Consider the following 23641-nt stretch of genomic DNA (forward strand, 5'->3'; position numbering starts at 1 on the left):
TGATTCGGCTTTTTTCTTCGTCCTTTGTGCGTCTCACGGGCCTGTGACGTCACAGACGCGTCAAAGCTTTGCTCTTTAAAGCGGTGCAGCCGCAAGGTGGGAGGTAGCGCGTCAAGCGTGCAAAGTTGAGTGCGGCAAACATGGAGGACGTTTACAGGGTTCATGCGGAGCTCGTCCTCCCAATTGTGCGGAACCACCTGAAGCGGGTTCTGGCGGCCCAGTGGGTCATGCTGGCCTCGGGGACCACAGACACGTCCACGCATGTCTTGCTGGCCGACATGTGCACGCACGCCACGCACAAGCTGTGCGTGCACGCGCTGCGCTTCATCGTGGCCGAGCTTCGAGAACCCAAGAGGAACTTCAAGATCCACGTAGAGGGCGGTCTCGGTACCGTGTTGGGCTCGGCGCTCAACGTGCCGGACCAGCCGAGCATCAGCGCGCAGAAGCTGGACTCTCTGGTTGAGGAAGAGGTGTGTCACCGCGTCAACGTCTCCTTGGCTCCCTGGCCCGTGACCACGCCCCTTTACGTGCCGACCTCCTTCACCAAGACGGACGTCCTGGCCAAGATGGTCCTGCTGGCCTGCGGCGCGCTCAAGGTCTACTTGAGCAAAGTGACGCCGCATGCGCGCTGCGTCCGCTCGTGTTGGCGCCAACTCGTCAGCATCGAGGAGCCCAAGAGCATGGTCACGTGTCAGCTGAACCACGAAGAAACCATCGAGTCCGTGACCCAAATCCTCCGCAAGTGGACCAACACGGACCACGTTATCCCTAAGCAGGAAATGGCAAAAGTAGCAAGTGGAATTGTGGAGATGATCATCAAAGACCTGCACTACACCGACTCCCCCGAAGGGGCGCGTAGTTTTCCACCCAGGCCTCACTTCAATCTGGCTCTGGTCAAAGATCTGCTTGGCCGGTACTTCCGCTCTGCCGGCGTGGATCCAGCCGGCAGCGACGAGTCCTCCCGTCAACGCAACTTCCTTAACTTTTGTCACAAGAAGTTTGATGAGCTGATGTGCGAGTTGGAGAAGGTCCGTCATCAGTGCATGATCCAGGACCAAGCGACCCAGATTTCCCAGCCCAATTTCCTGCTCACCTTCCACGAAATCCGTTCCCGCATCGAGGACGTGTTCTGTGACGGGGCCGTGCCGGAGGGGGACGGAAGCATTGACGTGGATGGGCTTGAACCTGAGGCCAACAGGTACTCCCAAGAACTGGCGAACAAAATGTTTTGCTACATGACCATGAACCGGACCCCAGTCCAGTCCATTGAGGTGTGGAGGCGTGTCTTGGAACCCATTATCTTGGAGGTGGACCAAAAAATGTTGGACAATCTCCAAATTCTCATGAAGTTTCTGGAAGATTCCGCTAAAAGATTTGTGCAACAGCTGCTCTTCTGGCTAAAAATGGAACCAGCGACCAGACGGAATCGCGCCAATAAGTTGTGTGGCTGCTTGACCGATATTCACACACTCGTCACTGGAATCGCAGGCACCCGAAGACGGTCGGAAGACTCCTCCCAGGGGCCGGACAGCCTGACCTTAGATGCTATTGGCGATTCTTTTCCCCGTAGAGAATCCAACTCCAGAACCTTGAATCCAGAAAATATAGAGGTCCATCTGCAGGACACCTCCCGTGATTTCAGCACAGACGACGAGGTCACCTCCTGGACCATAAGTCCAGAAAATGACCAGGAAGTCTCCTGGCTGAATAGTCCACCTCAGAATGCCACTGATGATTCCTGCCTGGAAGAGATGGTTGCACCTGAAACCAAAACTCCAGAAAACACATTGGTTGTGCGTTTGAAGGACACCACCAGGCCCGAGAGCCTATTTCAAGACAACCCTGCTGATTCCTGTGCGGACGAGATAACCTACAGAGGCACAAGTGCAGAAAACTACTTGGAAGTGTGTTTACGGCAAAACCCCAGATCCAAGAGTCCGCCCCAATATAAAACCGATGATTACTGCTTTGCAGAGATGATTGCCCCTGGATCCAAAACTCCAGAAATAACACTGGAAGCGTGTTTGCAGGAAGACACCCCCAAGACCAGAAGTCCAGAATACTCACTGGAGGTGCGTTTGCAGAAAGACACACCAAGGTCCATGAGTCCAACCCCAGACACTACTAGTGATTTCTGCTCAAAGGTGACCTCCGGAACCAAAAGTCCACAAAACAAAATGGAGGTGTGTTTACAGGAAGACATTGAAGACTCCGGACTCAAGAATCGACACCTTGCCGTCATTGGTGATTCCTGCCCAGATTTGGTCAACTCCAGAACGGAAAGTACAGAGACCATGCGGGACTTGGATGTGGAGGAGCCAAAGACCTTGGACTTGACCACTTACCTTCCCTCACCACCTGATCCCCCTTCCGTGTCAGACGCCATGGACACCCTAACCAGGGTCATAAGTTCAGAAATCGAGGTGGAGAACCTGCTCTCAGACACTTTGCTGCCCCATCCACCTTCTGTGCAGAATGTGATTGTCCTCACCAAAACCAAACCGCCGGAGATGGACTTCCCCCGTCCCAAGAACCCGCCCCCAGTCCCCGGAGGAGACCCTTACCCAGAAACTCTCCGCACATTTTCGGTGCTGGAGGACATAGACCCTTGGCCGCTCAAGACTCCACCACTTGATACCAACCTTGTTCAGTCCATGCCGCAGCAGGCGGTCAGCACCAGGAGTCTGGAATCCTTAGAGAACACCGAAAGCCCGGCCACAGATGCGATCACCACAGATCATCGCTGCTCTTCATCGCAGCAAAACGCGAATCTCGATATTGAACTGGATGAGCGTCCACTGAGGCCACCCCTAGAAGTGTCCACATCGCCGTTCCGGCCCATGTGCACGGTCCACGAGGAGCTCCTGACGCTGGTGGACGTTCTGATGGTGCGGCTGTTTGCAGGCTTGCCAAAGAACCTGTGCCGCCTAGTGCACTCGTGTGACACCCTGTCCACCGTTCACAGGGTGTCCAAGATGATGACGGGGGACAAAGTCCTGCTGTCGTGGACAAAGTTAGGACCTTGCAAGGTGAACTGGATGGTCAAGGAGGTGATCAGGGGACTGAAGCATGAGTTTGGTTCCTCCCAGAGGTTGGTGGATGTATTCCTGTCCGATAAGTACAAGTTTGACAACGTCCTCTTCAAATTACTCATGTCCAAGTTGGAGAGTCTTCGTCATAAGCGGAATGACACCCATGCCAGGCTTTGGGCTGTGGGCGGAGTCTTCCTCAGCGCCTTCTGCATGCAAGAGAACAGCAACACTAAATGACACGCCCTCCTTGTGGAGAAGCAATAAATGAAATGTCCTGATCCAGCTGCTCTTAAGAAAATAAAGTCATCAACTTGAAAAAAAAATTCTTTCCTTTACTTAAAGCTACATGCTGTAAAATAAACAATACATGTTTATTATCTAAGCCACATTTCATTTGTTCACAGTGAAGTCTTTAAAGTGTTTTATTTCCTCTATTTGTCATTAGAGAACAAAAAACTAAAGCGAAGAACGCTGGTCGTTATATTTACGCCTTGTTCCTCTTATGGAACCGAAACATCTTAATTCAAGAGCTGAGATGATTGACACATGATTTGCATATTAAATTAGGTCACGCCAAAAAAAATAAAAATTCAGCCCTTTAGCGTTCTTAGGAGAATTAAAAAAAAAAAAAAAAGTTCTCCACACTAAGCCACGCCTCCTGCAAAGTTCAGAGTTCACGTGGACAGCTCGTCTTGTCACGGGCTCCGCCGCTCGCTGACCCTTGACCTCGCTTAGATACACCGGGCTCGCTTTCAAGTGCAAACTGCAGCTCCTATGCCGACTTCCTGTGCCCTTTCACCCCCTACAGCTTGGCTCGCTGGAAGAACGCCTGTGGGGCAACAATATGGAAGTCAGAGACGAGATGATGACGATTAAAAAGTACAACGCAAACCTTCATGTAGGTTTTTAAGACTTTGATGTCTGGCTGTTGGAGGACGTGACACAGCTCCTGCGAGGATAAGACGGGAAGTTAACCCAAACACCCTGCTTCTTTTTCCTACAACGCAAGACTCTGACCTGTGCGATGTCGGGAGACACGTGAAGGGAAGGCAGGTAGTTGTGCTGGAGGAATTGAACAAACTCCGGCCCCTGATATACATAAGCAGCAGGGTCTAAATGGCGGCTGATGCTCGCACGTTTAAAAAAAAACAGTCATGTTTGTGTTCTGACCTGTTTGACGTGGATCATCTTCAGCGTGACGACCACCTCGGAAAGCGTCTGAAATATTAAGTACCATGAAGGCGGAGCCTCAAAGGGAAAAAAAAGCACATAATGATTGCCTCACACTTACCAGTACGGTCTGAGCGTCTGAAAGGTCAAAGGTTGGCTTGAGGGGAGCCAGGAAGCAGGCGGGAACAATGTGCTTGTACACAAAGTCGTCAAAGCCCACCATGCCGTCTTTGCCCCCTGTGGGCGGGATGACAGCGTCAGAGGACAAAGAAAGTCAAAGAGTGTGTTGTCATGGCAGGCAATGTTGTTTTTGACAACCATCTTACATTTAGTCTTAGTCTTTTGGACTAAAATGCTTATTAGTTTTAGTCACATTTTAGTCACTTTTATATGTGATAGTTTTAGTCAAGTTTTAGTCGACGAAAACTCAAAAGGGTTTTAGTCTACTTTTAGTTGATGAAAAGTCAAAAAGGTTTTAGTTTAGTTTTAGTACAAAAAAAAGAATAAAAAGTATAACTATATAAGTATAGTCTTAACAAATTAATTTAAGTCAGTAAGTATCGGAGATTGCTGTTGGGCAGTGTCACACATAAGTTGTGAAAATAGCAGCAGATCTAGAAGTTCAGTTCAATCCAATCCAATCCACTTTATTTATATAGCACATTTAAACAACAATAACGTTTCCAAAGTGCTGCACAGCCATGTTAAAAACAATTGTAAAAAAATAAAAATAAAAAATAAAATTAAATTAAAAAAAAGTATATATACATATATTATGCTCCACCAATGACTGAATAAAAACAAAAAATAAATAAATATAAAACCAATATAAAAACAAATATGATTAAAAACTATTTTAAAGGGTAAAATTAATTAAAACAGTAAAATAGAAATCAAAGTGTATAAAAAACACAGAGGACAACAGAGAACAGAGGACCACACAACTCACGTAGTGTTAAAAGCCAAAGAATAAAAGTGGGTCTTAAGACGAGACTTAAAACACTCCACTGTGGAAGCAGAAGTTCAACCCATTTTAAGCTTGCAGATCTGCTATTTTCACAAATAACTATAAAGGAATGGTTTTAGACATAAGGATTCCACCCAAAAGCAAATTTCTGATCCAAGGATAGTGTATTACACACAGATAAAGTAGTAACAGGGGAATCAAAGTTCATTACTCCAAAAAAGCCAAAAAACAAAAACATTCTATGTCAGCAAATGTGGCTTTATTTCTCAGAATTTGTTCAAGTAGTGACAATGAACATAAACATGCCCAAAATATGAGTGATGGATGAGGCGCACATATGCTCAACTTGGCCCTGTCTGCCAGTGCAATTACAACAGATATCATACAACCCCACTCTATCTTTAAGTTGTGCAAACCATGTAATAAAAATAATCAATTAATTCCCAAGGTACAGTGAGGTAGGTTGTAAGTTATACCAGAGAGTTATACTGTACATACTTGAAAGTATGAAACAAACATGTTCTTAAGTTTTTGGAACAAAAATAGACCACCCTGTAAATACTGTAAACACTAGTAAATTCAATAAATAAAAACAACAACAACAACAGTGTTTAATATGAATTAGAGGAGGGCCTGTCTCATAACAAGAACAAACTTAATATCAATCAATGTTTACTTATATAGCCCTAAACCACTAGTGTCTCAAACGGCTGCACAAACCACTACGACATCCTCGGTAGGCCCACATAAGGGCAAGGAAAACTCACACCCAGTGGGACGTCGGTGACAATGATGACTATGAGAACCTTGGAGAGGAGGAAAGCAATGGATGTCGAGCGGGTCTAACATGATACTGTGAAAGTTCAATCCATAATGGATCCAACACAGTCGCATGAGTCCAGTCCAAAGCGGATCCAACACAGCAGCGAGAGTCCCGTTCACAGCGGAGCCAGCAGGAAAACATCCCAAGCGGAGGCGGATCAGCAGCGCAGAGATGTCCAATCACATATCTGTCTCTGTACTAATAAAGCTAGCAGACTCTACGTAAAACAGTAACTCGACCTGTTTAACATATCAAACTACGTGCTGACAGAACGTACTCACAAAGAGATAACCACACCGTCACTGAATGTAAACATTGCTAAACATGCTGCTAAAGTAACACACACATGATGAATTGACGTTAGCGTAACAAAAGCTAACTTTAGCCTGAAGTTAGCAGCCCATTTGCGCCAGGAGTATGTGGAAAACGTACTAATGTATTAGCTTACTATGACATTTATCGATTATGTTAACATCATTTGGTGCCGCTTAAGGTTGGTCGTATTTTTTCCGCATATTTTGTGGCCACGCTTGTCACCGTCTTCCTTCACAATACACTGTTTTATTATCTGCTGCGTTATATTTAAAATACACCCGTATGTGGTCTCTACGTTTGCAACCACCGAGCCCCTGTGTTGAAACTCACGGTCCATTGCCTGATGAACAACAACAGTGTGACGTGTTGAGCACGTTGTGTGCTTTGCACGCCAGTTGGTGGGCGTGACCAAACAAGGATAGAATGCAGCAGCAGATACTTTTTAGGTTTTAAATGACACACACAAAAAACAGAAATGTCATGCATTTTAAATGTCTGGCGGATTACACAGTAACATTTTCGTCCGTTCTCGTCTCGTCATGTTTTCGTCATCAGAGAGATATGTTTATCTCGTCACCGTCTCGTTATCGTCATGAAAAAAAGTGACGTCAACGAAATGATTTCGTCATCGTTGACGAAAACAACACTGGTGTCAGGCACACAGTAGTCACTCTCACCCCAAATCTCCACCAGCTTGGCCAGGATGATAAAGCAGGTCTTTTGGGCCACAGGGTCAGGGAAATCCACTGCACCTTGGATGATGGTGAACACCACACGCTCCATGTTCTCTGCTCCTGGAGCGCACACACACACACACACAGGAATTCAGGTTTTACCCAAAAAAAAGAATTAAAAGAATATAAAAAACGTAAAAAAGGAGCTTGTGGTTTTTAAGGAGGCCGAGGTGCAATTGCTCTGATTATTGCTATTCTGAGTGTTTGGCTTTGGAATTTATTGCATTGTTGTGGTATTGTTTTGTTGTATTGATTAATAAATTAAAAAAAATTAATTAATTAATTAAAAAAAAGGAGGCCGAGGTGGTGTCAGAGGTCTCACCTTGGTTGGCCATGACCTCGTTCATGCCGCTTCCTGCGATGGTCTGGATAAAGGAGAAGTAGCTCCTGCGCAGCATCTGCTTCTCCAGAGCGGCGGCCTGGTCGTTGTCCTCGGCCGGCCGAGCTAACGCCTCGAAGATAGCTAGCACAAGCGGCATGAACACCTGCTGCAGGAATGGAGACACCTGCCGCTGTCATGGCAACGAGAGACAATTAGTTGTCGGACGCCGTCACGTAGTCATTGTGCGACTTGTAGAACATTTTCTACTTTGAACTTGGCGGTAATCTGGCTGATGAGCGGGATAAACTCCTGCAGGTCTTTGGCCTCGCAGTCCTTCAGCATATGTTCGGAAGCGGCGGGAATGAAGGGCAGCACCTCTTCCTCCAGGCAGATGATCATGCGGTGCAAGAAAGAGCGCACGCAGCTGCGCAGCACCCCCCGCTGGAGGGGGCAGCTCAGCGCAGGCAGGAAGGTGTGCAGACAGTCTCTGTAGACCTCCGTGCAGCCGCACTGCTTCACTGTCTGCTTATTGCTGAACGCCTTGCTGGTGCGACTGCGAGCGGGGAAAAGACTGTTGCTGAAAAGTTGACCACGTTGGGACAAAAGGGGCCACAAAATGACCATCTCACCTGGCGAAGCCGACAGCGTGGCTTAGGCAGTCGGCGACGGCGACCTGCCTCTCCTCGTCCGTCTCCAGCGGAAGCTTGGTAAGCAGCAAGCGGAAGGCATCCATCAGCGGCGCCAGAAGACCTCTCATCATGGCCTGCTTTCTCTCCACCGGACTCTCGCCACTCACTATCAGCACGCCGGCCGACTCGAACATGAAGAGCTGGTCGTCGTTGGTAAGAAGTGCCGGGAAACCGTTCTCCTGGAGGGAGGACAGCAACAGAGATGCTACATGAATGTCACTGATGCCCAGGGGCACCGTGACTTCTGGCATGCTCACGTACAGGAGGAGCCAGCTCCAGCAGGTCCTGGATCCGGGTCAGGATGTCCTCGATGAAGGCCGTCATGTGTTTGCTGGCGACAGATCAGGAACCAATCAGTGATCGACACAAAGGCTCTGTTTGATGCACAGTGAAAGGCAGCTACTTGACAAGCTACATATAGTAGTAGTAGTAATGTAATACTAGTACTCCATTGTAGTAAAATAGTACAGTAGGCGTTATAGTACACTCACTGCAGTGTTTTGATGAACCGGGAGAAAAGATAAGCCACCCGGCTGCGGACCTTTGGACTGTTGTGTCTCAGTCCTCTATGGTCCAGAAAAGCCATCTGACAACACATTCACACACACACACACACACACACACACACACACACACACACACACACACACACACACACACACACACACACACACACACACACACACACACACACACACACACACACACACACACACACACACACACACACACACACACACACACACACACACACACAAGTAAAGACTGGCCCATGATGACATCACTTGCTCTCTGAGATGACACGTACCAATACAATGGGGATGTGCTGCGGCTCAACGATGAAGAATTTATCATATCGGGCGACCGTTTCAAAGAATTCCAGAGACACAGACGAGTGCTGGTAGCCGCTGACGCCACACGTCACCAGCTGCTTGATCAGGACACAAATACTGTTAAAGGCCTACTGAAATGAGATTTTCTTATTCAAACGGGGATATGAGGTCCATTCTATGTGTCATACTTGATCATTTCGCGATATTGCCATATTTTTGCTGAAAGGATTTAGTAGAGAACATCCACGATAAAGTTCTCAACTTTCGGTGCTAAGAGAAAAGCCCTGCCTCTACCGGAAGTCGCAGACGATGACGTCACATGTTGACGGCTACTCACATATTCACATTGTTTTTAATGGGAGCCTCCAACAAAAAGTGCTATTTGGACCGAGAAAACGACAATTTCCCCATTAATTTGAGCGAGGATGAAAGACTTGTGTTTGAGGATATTGATAGCGACGGACTAGAAAAAAAAAAAAAAGAAAAAAAACACAATCAAAAAAAAAAAAAAAAACGCGATTGCATTGGAACGGATTCCGGACTTTTTTAGACACATTTACTAGGATAATTTTGGGAAATCCCTTATCTTTCTATTGTGTCGCTAGTGTTTTAGTGAGTTAAATAGTACCTGATAATCAAAGGTGTACGTCCACAGTTGTGTTGACGCGCAGTGTCTCAGGGGAGTCAACGGCAGCTGTGCGGACGGCACAAGCTCAGCTGATAACCGGTAAGTGGCGACTTTTTAAACCACAATTTTCTCACCGAAACCTGCTGGTTGACATTCGGTAGGGATGCATGTTCGCTTGACCGCTCTCTGATCCATAGTAAATTTTCACCTCCAGGAATTTTAAACAAGGAATCACCGAGTGTTTGTGTGGCTAAAGCAGGGGTAGGGAACCTATGGCTCTCGAACCAGATGCGGCTCTTTTGATGACTGCACCTGGCTCTCAGATAAATCTTAGCTGGCATTGCTTAACATGATAACTAATGAATAATTCCGCTGATAATCACAGTGTTAAAAATAACGTTCAAAAGATAAGACATTCTCATGCATTTTAATCCAACCATCCATTTTCTATCGCACCTGTTCAACAAATCGGATTAACGGTAAGAAGTATTATATTTACTATTGGTTAGCTTTAGAATAAGTAATTTATATTGTGAAGTGAATTATATTTATACAGCGCTTTTTCTCTAGTGACTCAAAGCGCTATACATGTGAAACCCAATATCTAAGTTACATTTAAACCAGTGTGGGTGGCACTGGGAGCAGGTGGGTAAAGTGTCTTGCCCAAGGACACAACAGCAGTGACTAGGATGGCGGAAGCGGGGGTTGAACCTGGAACCCTCAAGTTGCTGGCACGGCCACTCTACCATCCGAGATGTACTGCTCCAATAACAACGTTATTAAAAAGAATAAGAGACTTATTATTCTCTAAAAATGTTTGTCTTACTTGTATTCAGTGTTAAAAAATATTATATGGCTCTCACGGAAATACATTTTAAAATATTTGGCTTCTCGGCCAAAAAGGTTCCCGACCCCTGGGCTAAAGGCTAAAGCTTCCCAACTCCATCTTGCTACTTTGACTCCTCCAATATTAATTGAACAAATTGCAAAAGATTCAGCAACACAGATCTTCAAAATACTGTGTAATTATGCCGTTAAAGCAGACGACTTTTAGCTGTGTGTGCGCACAGCGGTCATACTTCCTAAAAACCTGTGACGTCTTGCGTACACGTCACCATTACACAACGCTTCCAAGACGAAACTCCCGGGAAATTTACAATTGTAATTTATTAAACTAAAAAGGCCGTATCGGCATGTGTTGCAATGTTAATATTTCATAATTGATATATAAACTATCAGACTGCGTGGTGGGTAGTAGTGGGTTTCAGTAGGCATTTGAGACACCTACATCATGGGGAGCGAGGTGTGAAAATCATGTGACTGACCGTCCTCATCATGTCCTGCAGAGCGCTGGTCTTCACGGTGTCTCCTGAGAAGTGAGCACCGTGAGAAGTGGGCAGCGCCTCGCCCAGCATGTACAGCAACCTGACAGCCACTTCCACCTCCATGAAGGAGGTGCTCTGCCAATTCCTAAAAGAAAATATGATCAGTGCGAGCATGGCGGGCGTGGCACGAAGAGGTGGGCGGAGCCTCACTGCATGGTGGTGTTGAAGACACGACGGACAGCTTCCAGCAGCAGCTCAGGAGACACCTGGGCTAGACGGTCCAACAGCATCTTCAGCTGCTTCCTGTACTCCACAAACATGGCCTCGTCCTCACCCTGACAGACATCACAATAGGCCGTCAACATGGCTGCCACACATCACACGACCAATGTAAACTTACCTCGTTTTCAAAATTGTATTCGTCATCATACGTCAGCTTCTTGATAACCGCCAGCATTATGGCCTGATGTGGAGACCACCGCGTAAGTGTCCAATCTCAATTACATGCGCACGCACACGAGCATTCAAGCACTAACCTCCATGTTGCTCTTCTGACGCTCACTTAGTTCAGGAAGCTGTGGAAGTCAACAACAGGATAAGCAGTAAGTCATCTCATAAAGCCTGACAAGTGGGCGGGGCCAAGAGTAGAGGTCTGACTGGCCTGTTTGAGGACGTGAAGGTACTCGTAGCAGAATCCCACCACATTGGCCGAGATGTCGTCGTCCTGGTGCACCAGTAGTTGTAGCATTAGGGGAATTTTGGCCTCCAAAGCGTGTAGCGTGTCGGTAGCGTCTTTTAAGCTTCCTGCCTTGACCAGTTTGGTCCAGCTCAAGACCAGACTCTGGCCCATCCCGTTGACCAGACGCGAGAATTTAGCCAGGAAATCCACATCCTCCTCCTAATACAAATGGGGACAACGACATTAAGGTGGACTTGGAGTACAATAGAGCGACTGAACAAGACTCACCTGGTCCACGTTGAAGAATCCAGCAGACTGCAGGACTTGACAGAGAGACTCCACCAGCTTGGTCTTGTCCAGGGGGTCCATGCCCTTGTTGACAATCTCCAGCAGACAGTCACAGGCCTCTTCTCGGAGCTCATCCACTGACATGTGGCTTAGCAGCACGTTAACGAACCTAAGACCAGTACAGACCAGTTACACTAGCACAAAGCAGTGCGAATTTTGACTGCTGTTTTAAATGTTTATTATTTTTTTCTTTGGTCAGTGGTCAACAAAATAAACAAACAGTTGTACATTCCTAAATTGAAAATGTTGCAGACCGAAAGGGGTTAGGCTGAAGTTGAACACGTACTGCGCCTAACCATATAAACAATGTCAAATTCAAGATGAGCTTCCTAAAAATATTAATTTTCCTTTGCACAACATATTATAAATACACCTTGTGCACAACATAAACACTGTTCAATTATATACACAGAAGACATGTGAAATACCCATATACAGTGGGGCAAAAGAGTATTTAGTCAGCCACCGATTGTGCAAGTTCTCCCACTCAAAATGAGGACAGAGGTCTGTAATTTTCATCATAGGTACACTTCAACTGTGGGAGACAGAATGTGGAAAAAAATTCCAAGAATTCACATTGTAGGAATTTTAAATAATTTATTTGTAAATTATGGTGGAAAATAAGTATTTGGTCAACCATTCAAAGCTCTCATTGATGGAAGGAGGTTTTGGCTCAAAATCTCACGATACATGGTCCTATTCATTCTTTCCTTAACACGGATCAATCGTCTTGTCCCCTTAGCAGAAAAACAGCCCCAAAGCATGATGTTTCCACCCCCATGCTTCACAGTAGGTGTGGTGTTCTTGGGATGCAACTCAGTATTCTTCTTCCTCCAAACACGACAAGTTGAGTTTGTACTAAAATGGATACATGGATGAAAGAGCAGAGGATTGGGAGAATGTCATGTGGTCAGTTGAAACCAAAATAGAACTTTTTGGTATAAATTCAACTCGTCGTGTTTGGAGGAAGAAGAATACTGAGTTGCATCCCAAGAACACCATACCTACTGTGAAGCAATGGGGGTGGAAACATCATGCTTTGGGGCTGTTTTTCTGCTAATCGGACAGGACGATTGATCCGTGTTAAGGAAAGAATGAATGGGGCCATGTATCGTGAGATTTTGAGCCAAAACCTCCTTCCATCAGTGAGAGCTTTGAATGGTTGACCAAATACTTATTTTCCACCATAATTTACAAATTAATTATTTAAAATTCCTACAATGTGAATTCCTGGATTTTTTTTTCACATTCTGTCTCTCACAGTTGAAGTGTACCTATGATGAAAATTACAGACATCTGTCATCATTTTAAGTGGGAGAACTTGCACAATCGGTGGCTGACTAAATACTTTTTAGCCCCACTGTACACGTGTTAGTTAAACCTTTGCACCAATTATTTACTATATACAAACAATTATACTTCCATTATAATTTACATTCCACATTTAGTTTGTAATTAACGTTGATCACAGCATTAACTACTGTGTCGTTTTAGTCACAGTCTTTTGATGTATTTTAGTCATTTAAATTCACTGAGTTTTATTCAACGAAAATTACACAACAATTTAAGTCAGCTGAAATTACAGTAAATTTTGAATTTTATTGACTAAAATATACAAGTATTAAATATAAAGCCTATTTAAGTTCATTTGAAAGCTCCTTTAATTAGACTACTTGCCAAGCATTTGTTCAACACTAAAGATAAGGAGTGGGAGTGGGGGTTCATTTGTTATTAGATATCCGCCTCAAATAAATAAATAGGAAACGCTAAATCTAATTTCTCTCTTTACTGTGCGTGTGACGTAAGCACGTTGGACCACATTGTAAGTGGTTACGTCTTTAGATTTACCATTAAATAAACCATACCTTGGGGCAAAGAAAATTACTTGATCACTTTTGTGGGAAAGATATACAGTCGAATTAGCTTTAATTTATATTTATGGCATCCTACCTTCAAAAAAGAAACGTGACCTTTTTACTTTCTCCCAGGTGAACTCATATTACGATGAGGAACATGTTAAATCCCTGCATTTTTGTTTTGCCAGTGATAACCCCAACTTCCTCGGGTCACAAGGAAAAAAACTCTGATTGGCTCTCATTTGTAAGGAACTGCTAGCCCCTCTTTCATATTTACACTGTTAAAGACATGTGATTGGATATATTCCAAACGTGTCCCACATATCTGCAAGATGAAATTAAATATGATTTGATTTTGTTTCTGTCAAAATTTTTTGTCGTTTTTGTTCGTTGAGTAAAATGTCAGTTAATTGTGTTACCGTCTGAGTGAACGTGCATTTGTTTTGATTAGTTATCGTCCTATTTTTTTGTCATTGGAAAATAGGCTGTTGGCGATAAATGAGGCGAAAATTATTAGTCTGGTATAAACCAGTGATGTACAGGAGAGAAGGCAACTGACCGTTCATTTGCGATGAGGCTGAGTTCGATCCAGGACACGTAGGCTCCGACCACCTCCAAACACTGGCAGGTGAGCTCGGGGTGGGTTTGTTGGTACGTCTGTAGGATATGAAACCAGGACTCCACCAGGCTGGGAATGCACTGCTCACGCATGGTGTCTTTAATCAAAGTGTTCCTGCGCGTGTCCTGGAAAACAATGCTCATGTTTAATTTCCAGGCACCTCAGGAATAGAGTTGTCTGTTGTCACGATACCAAAATTACATTAGACAATACCTATTAATTGTATTTTCAACACTTATTCAAAAGCACAATTTTTAAAAAAATACAGAACGCATTTAATTTTAAAAGTACATTTTAAAGTGTGATTGGGAAAGGACAAAACAGTGGGAAGGAACCCCCCGCCCTCCCCACACACACACAGATATGTGTCATAAATTAACTACAGCACAAAACATTCACAAAAGGCTGTCATACAAACCCTGTTTCCATATGAGTTGGGAAATTGTGTTAGATGTAAATATAAACGGAATACAATGGATTTGCAAATCATTTTCAACCCATATTCAATTGAATATGCTACAAAGACAATATATTTGATGTTCAAACTGATAAACCTTTTTTTTTTTTTTACAAATAATCCTTACTTTAGAATTTGATGCCAGCAACACGTGACAAAGAAGTTGGGAAAGGTGGCAATAATTATTGATAAAGTTAAGGAATGCTCATCAAACACTTATTTGGAAAAACCCACAGGTGTGCAGGCTAATTGGGAACAGGTGGGTGCCATGATTGGGTATAAAACAGCTACCCAAAAAATGCTCAGTCTTTCACAAGAAAGGATGGGGCGAGGAGGTGCACCCCTTTGTCCACAACTGCATGAGCAAATAGTCAAACAGTTTAAGAACAATGTTTCTCAAACTGCAGTTGCAAGAAATTTAGGGATTTCAACATCAACGGTCCATAATATCATCAAAAGGTTCAGAGAATCTGGAGAAATCACTCCACGTAAGCGGCATGGCCCGAAACCAACATTGAATGATCGTGACCTTCGATACCTCAGACGGCACTGTATGAAAAACCGACATTAATCTCTAAAGGATATCACCACATTGGCTCAGGGACACTTCAGAAAACCACTGTCGCTAAATACAGTTTGTCGCTACATCTGTAAGTGCAAGTTAAAGCTCTTTATGCAAAGCGAAAGCTATTTATCAACAACATCCAGAAACGCCGCCTGCTTCTCTGGGCCTGAGATCATCTAAGATGGGCTGATGCAAAGTGGAAAAGTGTTCTGTGGTCTGACGAGTCCACATTTCAAATTGTTTTTGGAAATATTTGACAGTGTGTCATCCGGACCAAAGGGAAAACGAACCATCCAGACTGTTATCGACGCAAAGTTCAAAAGCCAGCATCTGTGATGGTATGGGGGTGCATTAGTGCCCAAGGCATGGGTAACTTACACATCTGTGAAGGCACCATTAACGCTGAAAGGTACATACAGGTTTTGGAACAACATATTCTGCCATCTAAGAGCCGTCTTTTTCATGGACGCCCCAGCTTATTTCAGCAAGACAACGCCAAGCCACATTCATCACGTGTTACAACAGCGTGGCTTCGTAAAAAAAAAAAAAAAGATATATACACACACACACACACACACACAAACACACACAGTACAGCCCAAACGCTTGGACACACCTTCTCATTCAATGGGTTTTCTTTATTTTCGTGACTATTTACATTGTAGATTGTCACTGAAGGCATCAATACTATGAATGAACACGTGGAGTTATATACTTAACAAAAAAAGATGAAATGAATGAAAACATGTTTTTAATCCCGTTTTTTCAAATTAGCCACCCTTTGCTCTGATTACTATTTTGCACACTCTTGGCATTCTCATAATGAGCTTCAAGAGGTAGTCACCTGAAAGGGTTTTCACTTCTCAGGTGTCATAGTTTTGATGCCTTCAGTAAAAGAAAACACATCGAATTGAGAAGGTGTCCAAACTTTTGGCCTGTACTGTACGCACGCGCAAACGTGCACGCACGCGCAAACGTACATGCACACACACATAAAGTGGCTTAAGTGCATCACAGATCATTCCTGCTGCGTCTTATTCTCTGGCAAACCAGACGCGTATAAAGTGTGTTGTGAAGTGGAGTTACAGTACACTTACAGTTATGATACACTGCAACAGTTCCTTTATATAATTTGTTTCTGAGAAAGGTTTGGCACGTCGCCCGGGGGCGCTAGGGCCCCGGGCGCTCCCGCCTCCGACCCGCGAGACGGGCGTAGACGGGAGACATTAAACCCCCCTCCTCCCTCTGTGGGAGGGAGGCGAGTTGGGTGCCCGAAATCCCCCGCTCGGAAGCGGATGCCGGTTCAAGGTTCCGACAATGTAGAAGCGGATAATATACCTCCCATGAATTAGTAAATATATGGGAAAGACTATCTCATTATTTTAAAAGGCAGCAGACGTTCTTCTTTGGCACTGACTAAGTGTGCATAAATCGAGAATTAATGCGTCTATCCATGGAAGAAGTGTTGTACAGTATTTGGTACTGACGATAACTAAAAAAGCAGGTATCAATACGTTTTTTTGCGTGTTGTTATCAACCTGCTGGGCTTCACGGTGGAAGAGGGGTTAGTGCGTCTGCCTCACAATACAAAGGTCCTGCAGTCCTGGGTTCAAATCCAGGCTCGGGATCTTTCTGTGTGGAGTTTGCATGTTTTCCCCGTGAATGCGTGGGTTCCCTCCGGGTACTCCGGCTTCCTCCCACTTCCAAAGACATGCACCTGGGGATAGGTTGATTGGCAACACTAAATTGGCCCTAGTGTGTGAATGTGAGTGTGAATGTTGTCTGTCTATCTGTGTTGGCCCTGCGATGAGGTGGAGACTTGTCCAGGGTGTACCCCGCCTTCCGCCTGATTGTAGCTGAGATAGCCGCCAGCGCCCTCCGCGACCCCAAAAAGGGAATAAGCGGTAGAAAATGGATGGATGGATATCAACCTGCTATCAAAAGTACTTTGATATACTTAGTATATACATTTCGCAATCAAACTCAGGACACTTGTTAAAGTTAAAGTACCAAGGATTGTCTCAGACACACACACACTAGGTGTGGTGAAATTTGTCCTCTGCGACGTTCAAAGGTCAAACCAGGACAGTACCTCAGGTGCGTGTAGGATGTCTCGGTCCACTACTTCGGCGTCGATGGCCATGAGCGTCCTTAGGTAGATGTCCACGCCGTGAGGGTTGACACCCACCAGGGACAGGATGTCAAAGAAGAACTTGGGCCAGAGGGTGAGGTACTCCATGATGAAGGTGAGAGCAAACACCTGAGCAGCTTTGTTCCTGATAAAGACCTTCTCAGGCTGAGTGTTCATCAACTGCATCAACAAAAGCTTGTCAACGCCGCGTCTTTAAAAGAACCTGTCCGATCACGTCGGCACTCACCTGCATCTGCAGCCACTTCATCAGCGTCTCTCTGATGAGTTGCTGCTGGGCGCCACTTAGCCCGCTGTGTCTGCAACATTGCATGCCAATCATTAATTACAAGCAATAACAAATACATTTACAGAGCCCGCCGCTGCCTCACCTGAACTTGATCTGATGCTCCAAAACTTGGAAGCAAAAGAACTTGACGTGGTCATCACTGGACATAAACAGGGTATGAAGTCACTTACATGACGTGTACAGGCCCACACACTTACATACCTGTAGACGCCTTTAGCAAGCGCCTGTGCACACACCTCCCAGGCGTCCTGCGACTCCTTCAGCTGCTCGAAGTATGCCATGGCCTGAAGGGCACACAAGAACCTTTACATGAGCATTGGTATCAAGCAAAACAATCATTCAGTAGATGTACGTTAGACTGATGCAAAGGATATCAATTGTCAGCTTCTGGAATTAGAGTGAGTGAAACGTAACCCAGCCTGCCACACGGAGCTGACTAATATCCTCACCCTCTGCCTGTATCGGGCATCAGCATTCGGGTTGAGCCCCAGCAGGGCCTGCTCGTCCATGATTGCAGCAACAGACTGGCAGGCCATTCGTGGGTTAGCTTTGCTCCACGGTCACTGTGCTCCTCTCAGTCGACCTCACACAGCTTTCTCTCATCTGGCCGGAAGATCAGACCAGGATTGATTGATTGAGACTTTTATTAGTAGATTGCACAGTACAGTACATATTCCGTACAATTAACCACTAGATGGTAACACTTGAATACGTTTTTCAACTTGTTTAAAGGCCTACTGAAACCCACTACTACCGACCACGCAGTCTGATAGTTTATATATCAATGATGAAATCTTAAAGGCCTACTGAAATTAGATTTTCTTATTTAAACGGGGATAGCAGGTCCATTCTATGTGTCATACTTGATCATTTCGTGATTTTGCTGAAAGGATTTAGTAAAGAACATCCACAATAAAGTTCGCAACTTTCGGTCGCTAACAGAAAAGCCCTGCCTTTACAGGAAGTCGCAGACGATGACGTCACATGTTGATGGCTCCTCACATATTCACATTGTTTTTAATGGGAGCCTCCAAAAAAAAGAGCTTATCGGACCAAGAAAACGACAATTTCCCCATTATTTGAGCAAGGATGAAAGTTTCGTGTTTGAGGATATTAATAGCGACGGACTAGAAAAAAAAAAAAAAAAAAAACAAGTAAAAAAAAAATACGCGATTGCATTGGGACGGATTCAATTTTTTTTAGACACATTCACTAGGATCATTCTGGGAAATCCCTTATCTTTCTATTGTGTTGCTAGTGTTTTAGTGAGTTTAACAGTACCTGATAGTCGGAGGTGTGTGTCCACGGGTGTCTTGATGCCAGTGTCTCAGGGAAGTCGACGGCAGCTTTATGGACGGGGCAAGCTCAGCGGATCTCCGGTAAGAAGCGACTTTTTACCACAATTTTCTCACCAAAACCTGCTGGTTGACATTCGGTCGGGATCCATGTTCGCTTGACCGCGCTCTTATCCATAGTAAAGTTTCACCTCCGGGAATTTCAAACAAGGAATCACCGTGTGTTTGTGTGGCTAAAGGCTAAAGCTTCCCAACTCCATCTTTCTACTGTGACTTTTCCAATATTAATTGAACAAATTGCAAAAGATTCAGCAACACAGATCTCCAAAATACTGTGTAATTATGCCGTTAAAGCAGGCGACTTTTAGCTGTATGCGTGTGCAGCGCTCATATTTCCTAACAGCCAGTGAAGTCACGCGTACACGTCATCATTACGCGACGTTTTCAAGACGAAACTCCTGGGATATTTAAAATTGTAATGTAGTAAACTAAAAAGGCCGTATTGGCAAGTGTTGCAATGTTAATATTTCATCATTGATATATAAACTATCAGACTGCGTGGTGGGTAGTAGTGGGTTTCAGTAGGCCTTTAACATTGCAACACATGCCACTACGGCCGGTTTAGTTTACTAAATTGCAATTTTAAATTTCCCACGAGGTATCCTGTTGAAAACGTCGCGGAATGATGACGCGTATGATGACGTGTGGGCGTGACGTCACCGGTGGAAGCGGACATGTTCTTCCAGCACCGAACACGCTAAAAGTAGTCTGTTTATATCGCATAATTACACAGCATTCTGGACATCTGTGTTGCTGAATCTTTTGCAATTTGTTCAATTAATAATGGAGACTACAAAGAAGAAAGATGTTGGTGGAAAGCGGTGTATTGCAGCCGGCTGTAGCAACACAAACACAGTCGGTGTTTCTTTGTTTGTTGGGAAGCTTTAATATGGAACAGAGCGGTCAAGCAAACATGGTTCTCTACACACATGTGAACCGGCAGGTTTGGGTGAGAAAATTGTGGTAATAAGTCGGCTCTTACCGTAAACATGAGCGGAGCTTGTGTCGTTCCTCCTGCAGCTGTCAAAGAGGCAGCTGCGACTTTCTTGCCTCCTCCGTGGCTTCCCTCAGAGACATCTCTCCGACTTTCAGGTATGACTATATAATCATACTAAAACACTAGCAACACAATAAGCACATTAGGGATTTTCCAGAATTAGCCTAGTAAATGTGTCTAATAACATCTGAATCGCTCCCACTGCCCTCGTCTTCTTCTTTTTTCTTCTTCTAGTCCTTCACTCTCATATCCTCATCCACGAATCTTTTATCCTTGCTCAAATTAATGGGGAAAAGGTCGATTTCTCAGTCCGAATCGCTCTAGCTGCTGGTGGCCATGATTGTAAACAATGTGAAGATGTGAGGAGCCATACAACCCGTGACGTCACGTGCACATCGTCTGCTACTTCCCGTACAGGCAAAGCCTTTTTATTAGCGACCAAAAGTTGCGAACTTTATCGTCGATGTTCTCTACTAAATCCTTTCAGCAAAAATATGGCAATATCGCAAAATGATCAAGTATGACACATAGAATGGACCTGCTATCCCCGTTTAAATAAGGAAAATCTCATTTCTGTAGGCCTTTAATAAATACACTTTTTGGCAAGTGACTTAGTTGTGATATCCCTCTCTGCATGAAAGTTTAAAAGTAGCATATATGAATGCAGTATGAAGAATATTTTTTCTAATGTATACACATATAATCATATGTATAAACTGCTGTGATTATATGCATCAAGTGTTCATTCAAGGCCAAGGCAAAATATCGTAATATACCGTATTTCCTTGAATAGCCGCAGGGCATATAGTATACGCCTGCCTTGAATTACTGCCGGGTCAAACTCGCTTCGCCAAATAATTAGCGCATGCTTAGTGTTACCGCCTGGTCAAACTTGTGACGTCACGAGTGACACTTCCCCTGTCATCATTTTCAATATGGAGGAGGCTGATTTCAATACCGGTAATTTGAAATTGCATAAAGGGAAGAAGATTAAGAACTATTCAGTAGGATTTAAGGTCCAAGCTTACACCACACTCAAATTTTTACTGCATGCCTTTTAGGACTGGGCGATATATCGATATACGATGTATATCGCGGGTTTGTCTCTGTGTGATATAGAAAATGACTATATCGTAATATTCGAGTCGACGTGCTCACGCAGCTGCGGGCATTACACTCTCCTCCTCTTTCCTGTGTCTCCTCACAGACAAGCAGGCGCATATTCATACGTCACTTACTGTCACGTCATACGTCACATACGTACACGCCCTCGCCAAGCGGAGAGGTCATGGCATGGCTAACGTTAGCTGTGATGCTAGCGGGTTGTTGCGGAGAAAGAAGGTGCGGATCTCGTAACAAATGAAGGAAGAACTAATTCCCAAGAAAAACAGCACGGAGTCCATCGTCTGGCGGTGGTTCGGCTTCTAGCGGGAATATGTCGAATGGACAACTTTAATTTGTCATGTGTGGGGCACAAGTGTTGCTACCAAAAGTAGCATTACTGCTAATAGGTAGCATCATTTGAAAAGTCACCTTTAATAAATACAGTTTTGGTAAATTGACTTAGTTGTGATTTCCTTCTCCGCATGAAAGTTTAAAAGTAGCATATATTAGTGCATTATGGAGAAGAATGTTTTAATGTAGACACATAGAATCATCATAATGCTGTGATTATATGCATCAAGTGTTCATTCAAGGCTAAGGCAAAATATCGTAATATATATCGTATATCGCGATATGGCCTAAAAATATTGCGGTATTAAAAAAAGGCTATATCGCCCAGCCCTAATGCCTTTGGTAATTGCCAGAGTGAGAATAGATTTTAAAATAATTAGCGCATGCTTACTTTTACCGCATGCCTTTGGTAAGAACCGGCGGCATATCGCGATATGCCCTAAAAATATCGCAATATTAAAAAAAACAATATCACCCAGCCCTACGTACAATTGACCACTAAACGGTAACACTTGAATAAGTTTTTTTAACTTATTTAAGTCGGGGTCCACGTTAATCAATTCATGGTAGATGGAGATGTCAAAAATAGTACATTTTCACCACAAATCACATCATTTGCGTTAAACAATCACTGCACAACATATTCACCAGAGAGAAAAAGGGTTTTAAATTGAAAAAGTCTTATGTTAGCTGAAAACCGTTCAAGTCTGTGCACCTGTTAATAAATCATGCAAACAAGGGAGCCCTGAGGGGGAGCTAGCTTGCTAACGTGAGCTAGCATTAGCGTCCCCCCCTCCCCCCAGAGTACTGACACGAAAACAAACGCTTGGGGGGGGGTGCGGCATCAGTTAACATGCTTTTTTTTTTTTTTTTTTTTTTTTTTTTAGTTTTATCAGAACCAAGGAAGATCGTCTCTATCGATCACAGAGACTAAGCGTCTGGCCGAATAAGACAACGTAAAGAAGAGGAGGACAACCTCAAAGGCTCACCTTATTGTGACCACAGTTGGTTCACAGTGGTCTCTGTCCCCCGATGACAACAATGCGGGGTTCGCGGAAAGGAGCAGAATTGTCTAGAATGTCGTCACAATTACTGGCACGAGAGAGGCGGCGGTGCGGCGTGTCTGTTCGGTTCACTTCCGGCTCAATGAACCGGAAGAGGTTAAACCCCAGCGAGCTGAATCTTTACACATTTACGTACTTGAGTCATTTTATAGCGCTTATAATTGTACAAAAATGACTCTAAGGTAGACGTATTGTTTCAAGAAATACGTTGTTTGAAAAAATAAATTTAATAATACCATATTAATGGCCTACTGAAATGAGATTTTCTTATTCAAACAGGGATAGCAGGTCCATTCTATATGTCATACATGATCATTTCGCAATATTGCCGTATTTTTGCTGAAAGGATTTAGTAGAGAACATCGGCGATAAAGTTCGCAACTTTTGGTCGCTCATAAAAAAAGCATTGCCTGTACCGGAAGTAGAAGACGATGTGCGCGTGACGTCACGTGTTGTCGGGCTCTGTCGCGCAAAATTTCTTCCCCGCTACAAACCCCCACCCCCTTTTCATTAAAACGCTCTCTACCTCTAACAACAAAAAAACTGTGGAAACAATGATGCTGTGTTCCAAATTTAATTTATTTAATAAATCTGAATGAGCCTATGGCTTTGCACTTTGTGTATTATGTATATATTTGTTTATATTCTATTTTTGTTATTTTGAATTTACAACCCTCTGGCGCTGTTTTGTACTGTTTTCATAATGTTTTATATTGTTGTTTGACTTACTGTTTGTAATTTTTTTAATTTATAAATAAAAATAAAAAAAAGTTGATAAGATATTGCTTTCTGTGTGGAGTTTGCATGTTCTCCCCGTGAATGCGTGGGTTCCCTCCGGGTACTCAGGCTTCCTCCCACTTCCAAAGACATGCACCTGGGGATAGGTTGATTGGCAACACTAAATTGGCCCTAGTGTGTGAATGTGAGTGTGAATGTTGTCTGTCTATCTGTGTTGGCCCTGCGATGAGGT

At 44.2% G+C, this 23641-nt stretch overlaps 1 protein-coding gene across 1 annotated transcript; it reads right to left on the reverse strand.

Annotated features, from left to right (window-relative positions):
• Positions 1–3343: 3343 nt before the first annotated feature.
• On the reverse strand, positions 3344–22763 carry xpot (exportin, tRNA (nuclear export receptor for tRNAs)). Its single transcript, XM_061914388.1, has 25 exons — positions 22597–22763; positions 18250–18403; positions 18002–18084; positions 17883–17939; positions 17741–17810; positions 17455–17673; positions 14281–14465; positions 11806–11974; positions 11500–11736; positions 11375–11413; positions 11239–11301; positions 11049–11173; positions 10839–10983; positions 8861–8980; positions 8544–8638; positions 8314–8383; positions 7993–8231; positions 7631–7916; positions 7364–7553; positions 6985–7101; positions 4324–4439; positions 4203–4250; positions 4050–4121; positions 3925–3981; positions 3344–3861 (listed from the first exon to the last, which is right to left on the reverse strand). Exons 2-25 carry the CDS (start codon positions 18334–18336, stop codon positions 3835–3837), a joined length of 2916 nt encoding a protein of 971 aa, XP_061770372.1. The 5' UTR covers positions 18337–18403; positions 22597–22763; the 3' UTR covers positions 3344–3834.
• Between the last annotated feature and the right edge of the window lie 878 nt (positions 22764–23641).

The sequence above is a fragment of the Nerophis ophidion genome, linkage group LG10 (genome assembly GCF_033978795.1).
Source record: "Nerophis ophidion isolate RoL-2023_Sa linkage group LG10, RoL_Noph_v1.0, whole genome shotgun sequence".
In the NCBI taxonomy this organism is placed as follows: Eukaryota; Metazoa; Chordata; class Actinopteri; order Syngnathiformes; family Syngnathidae; genus Nerophis; species Nerophis ophidion.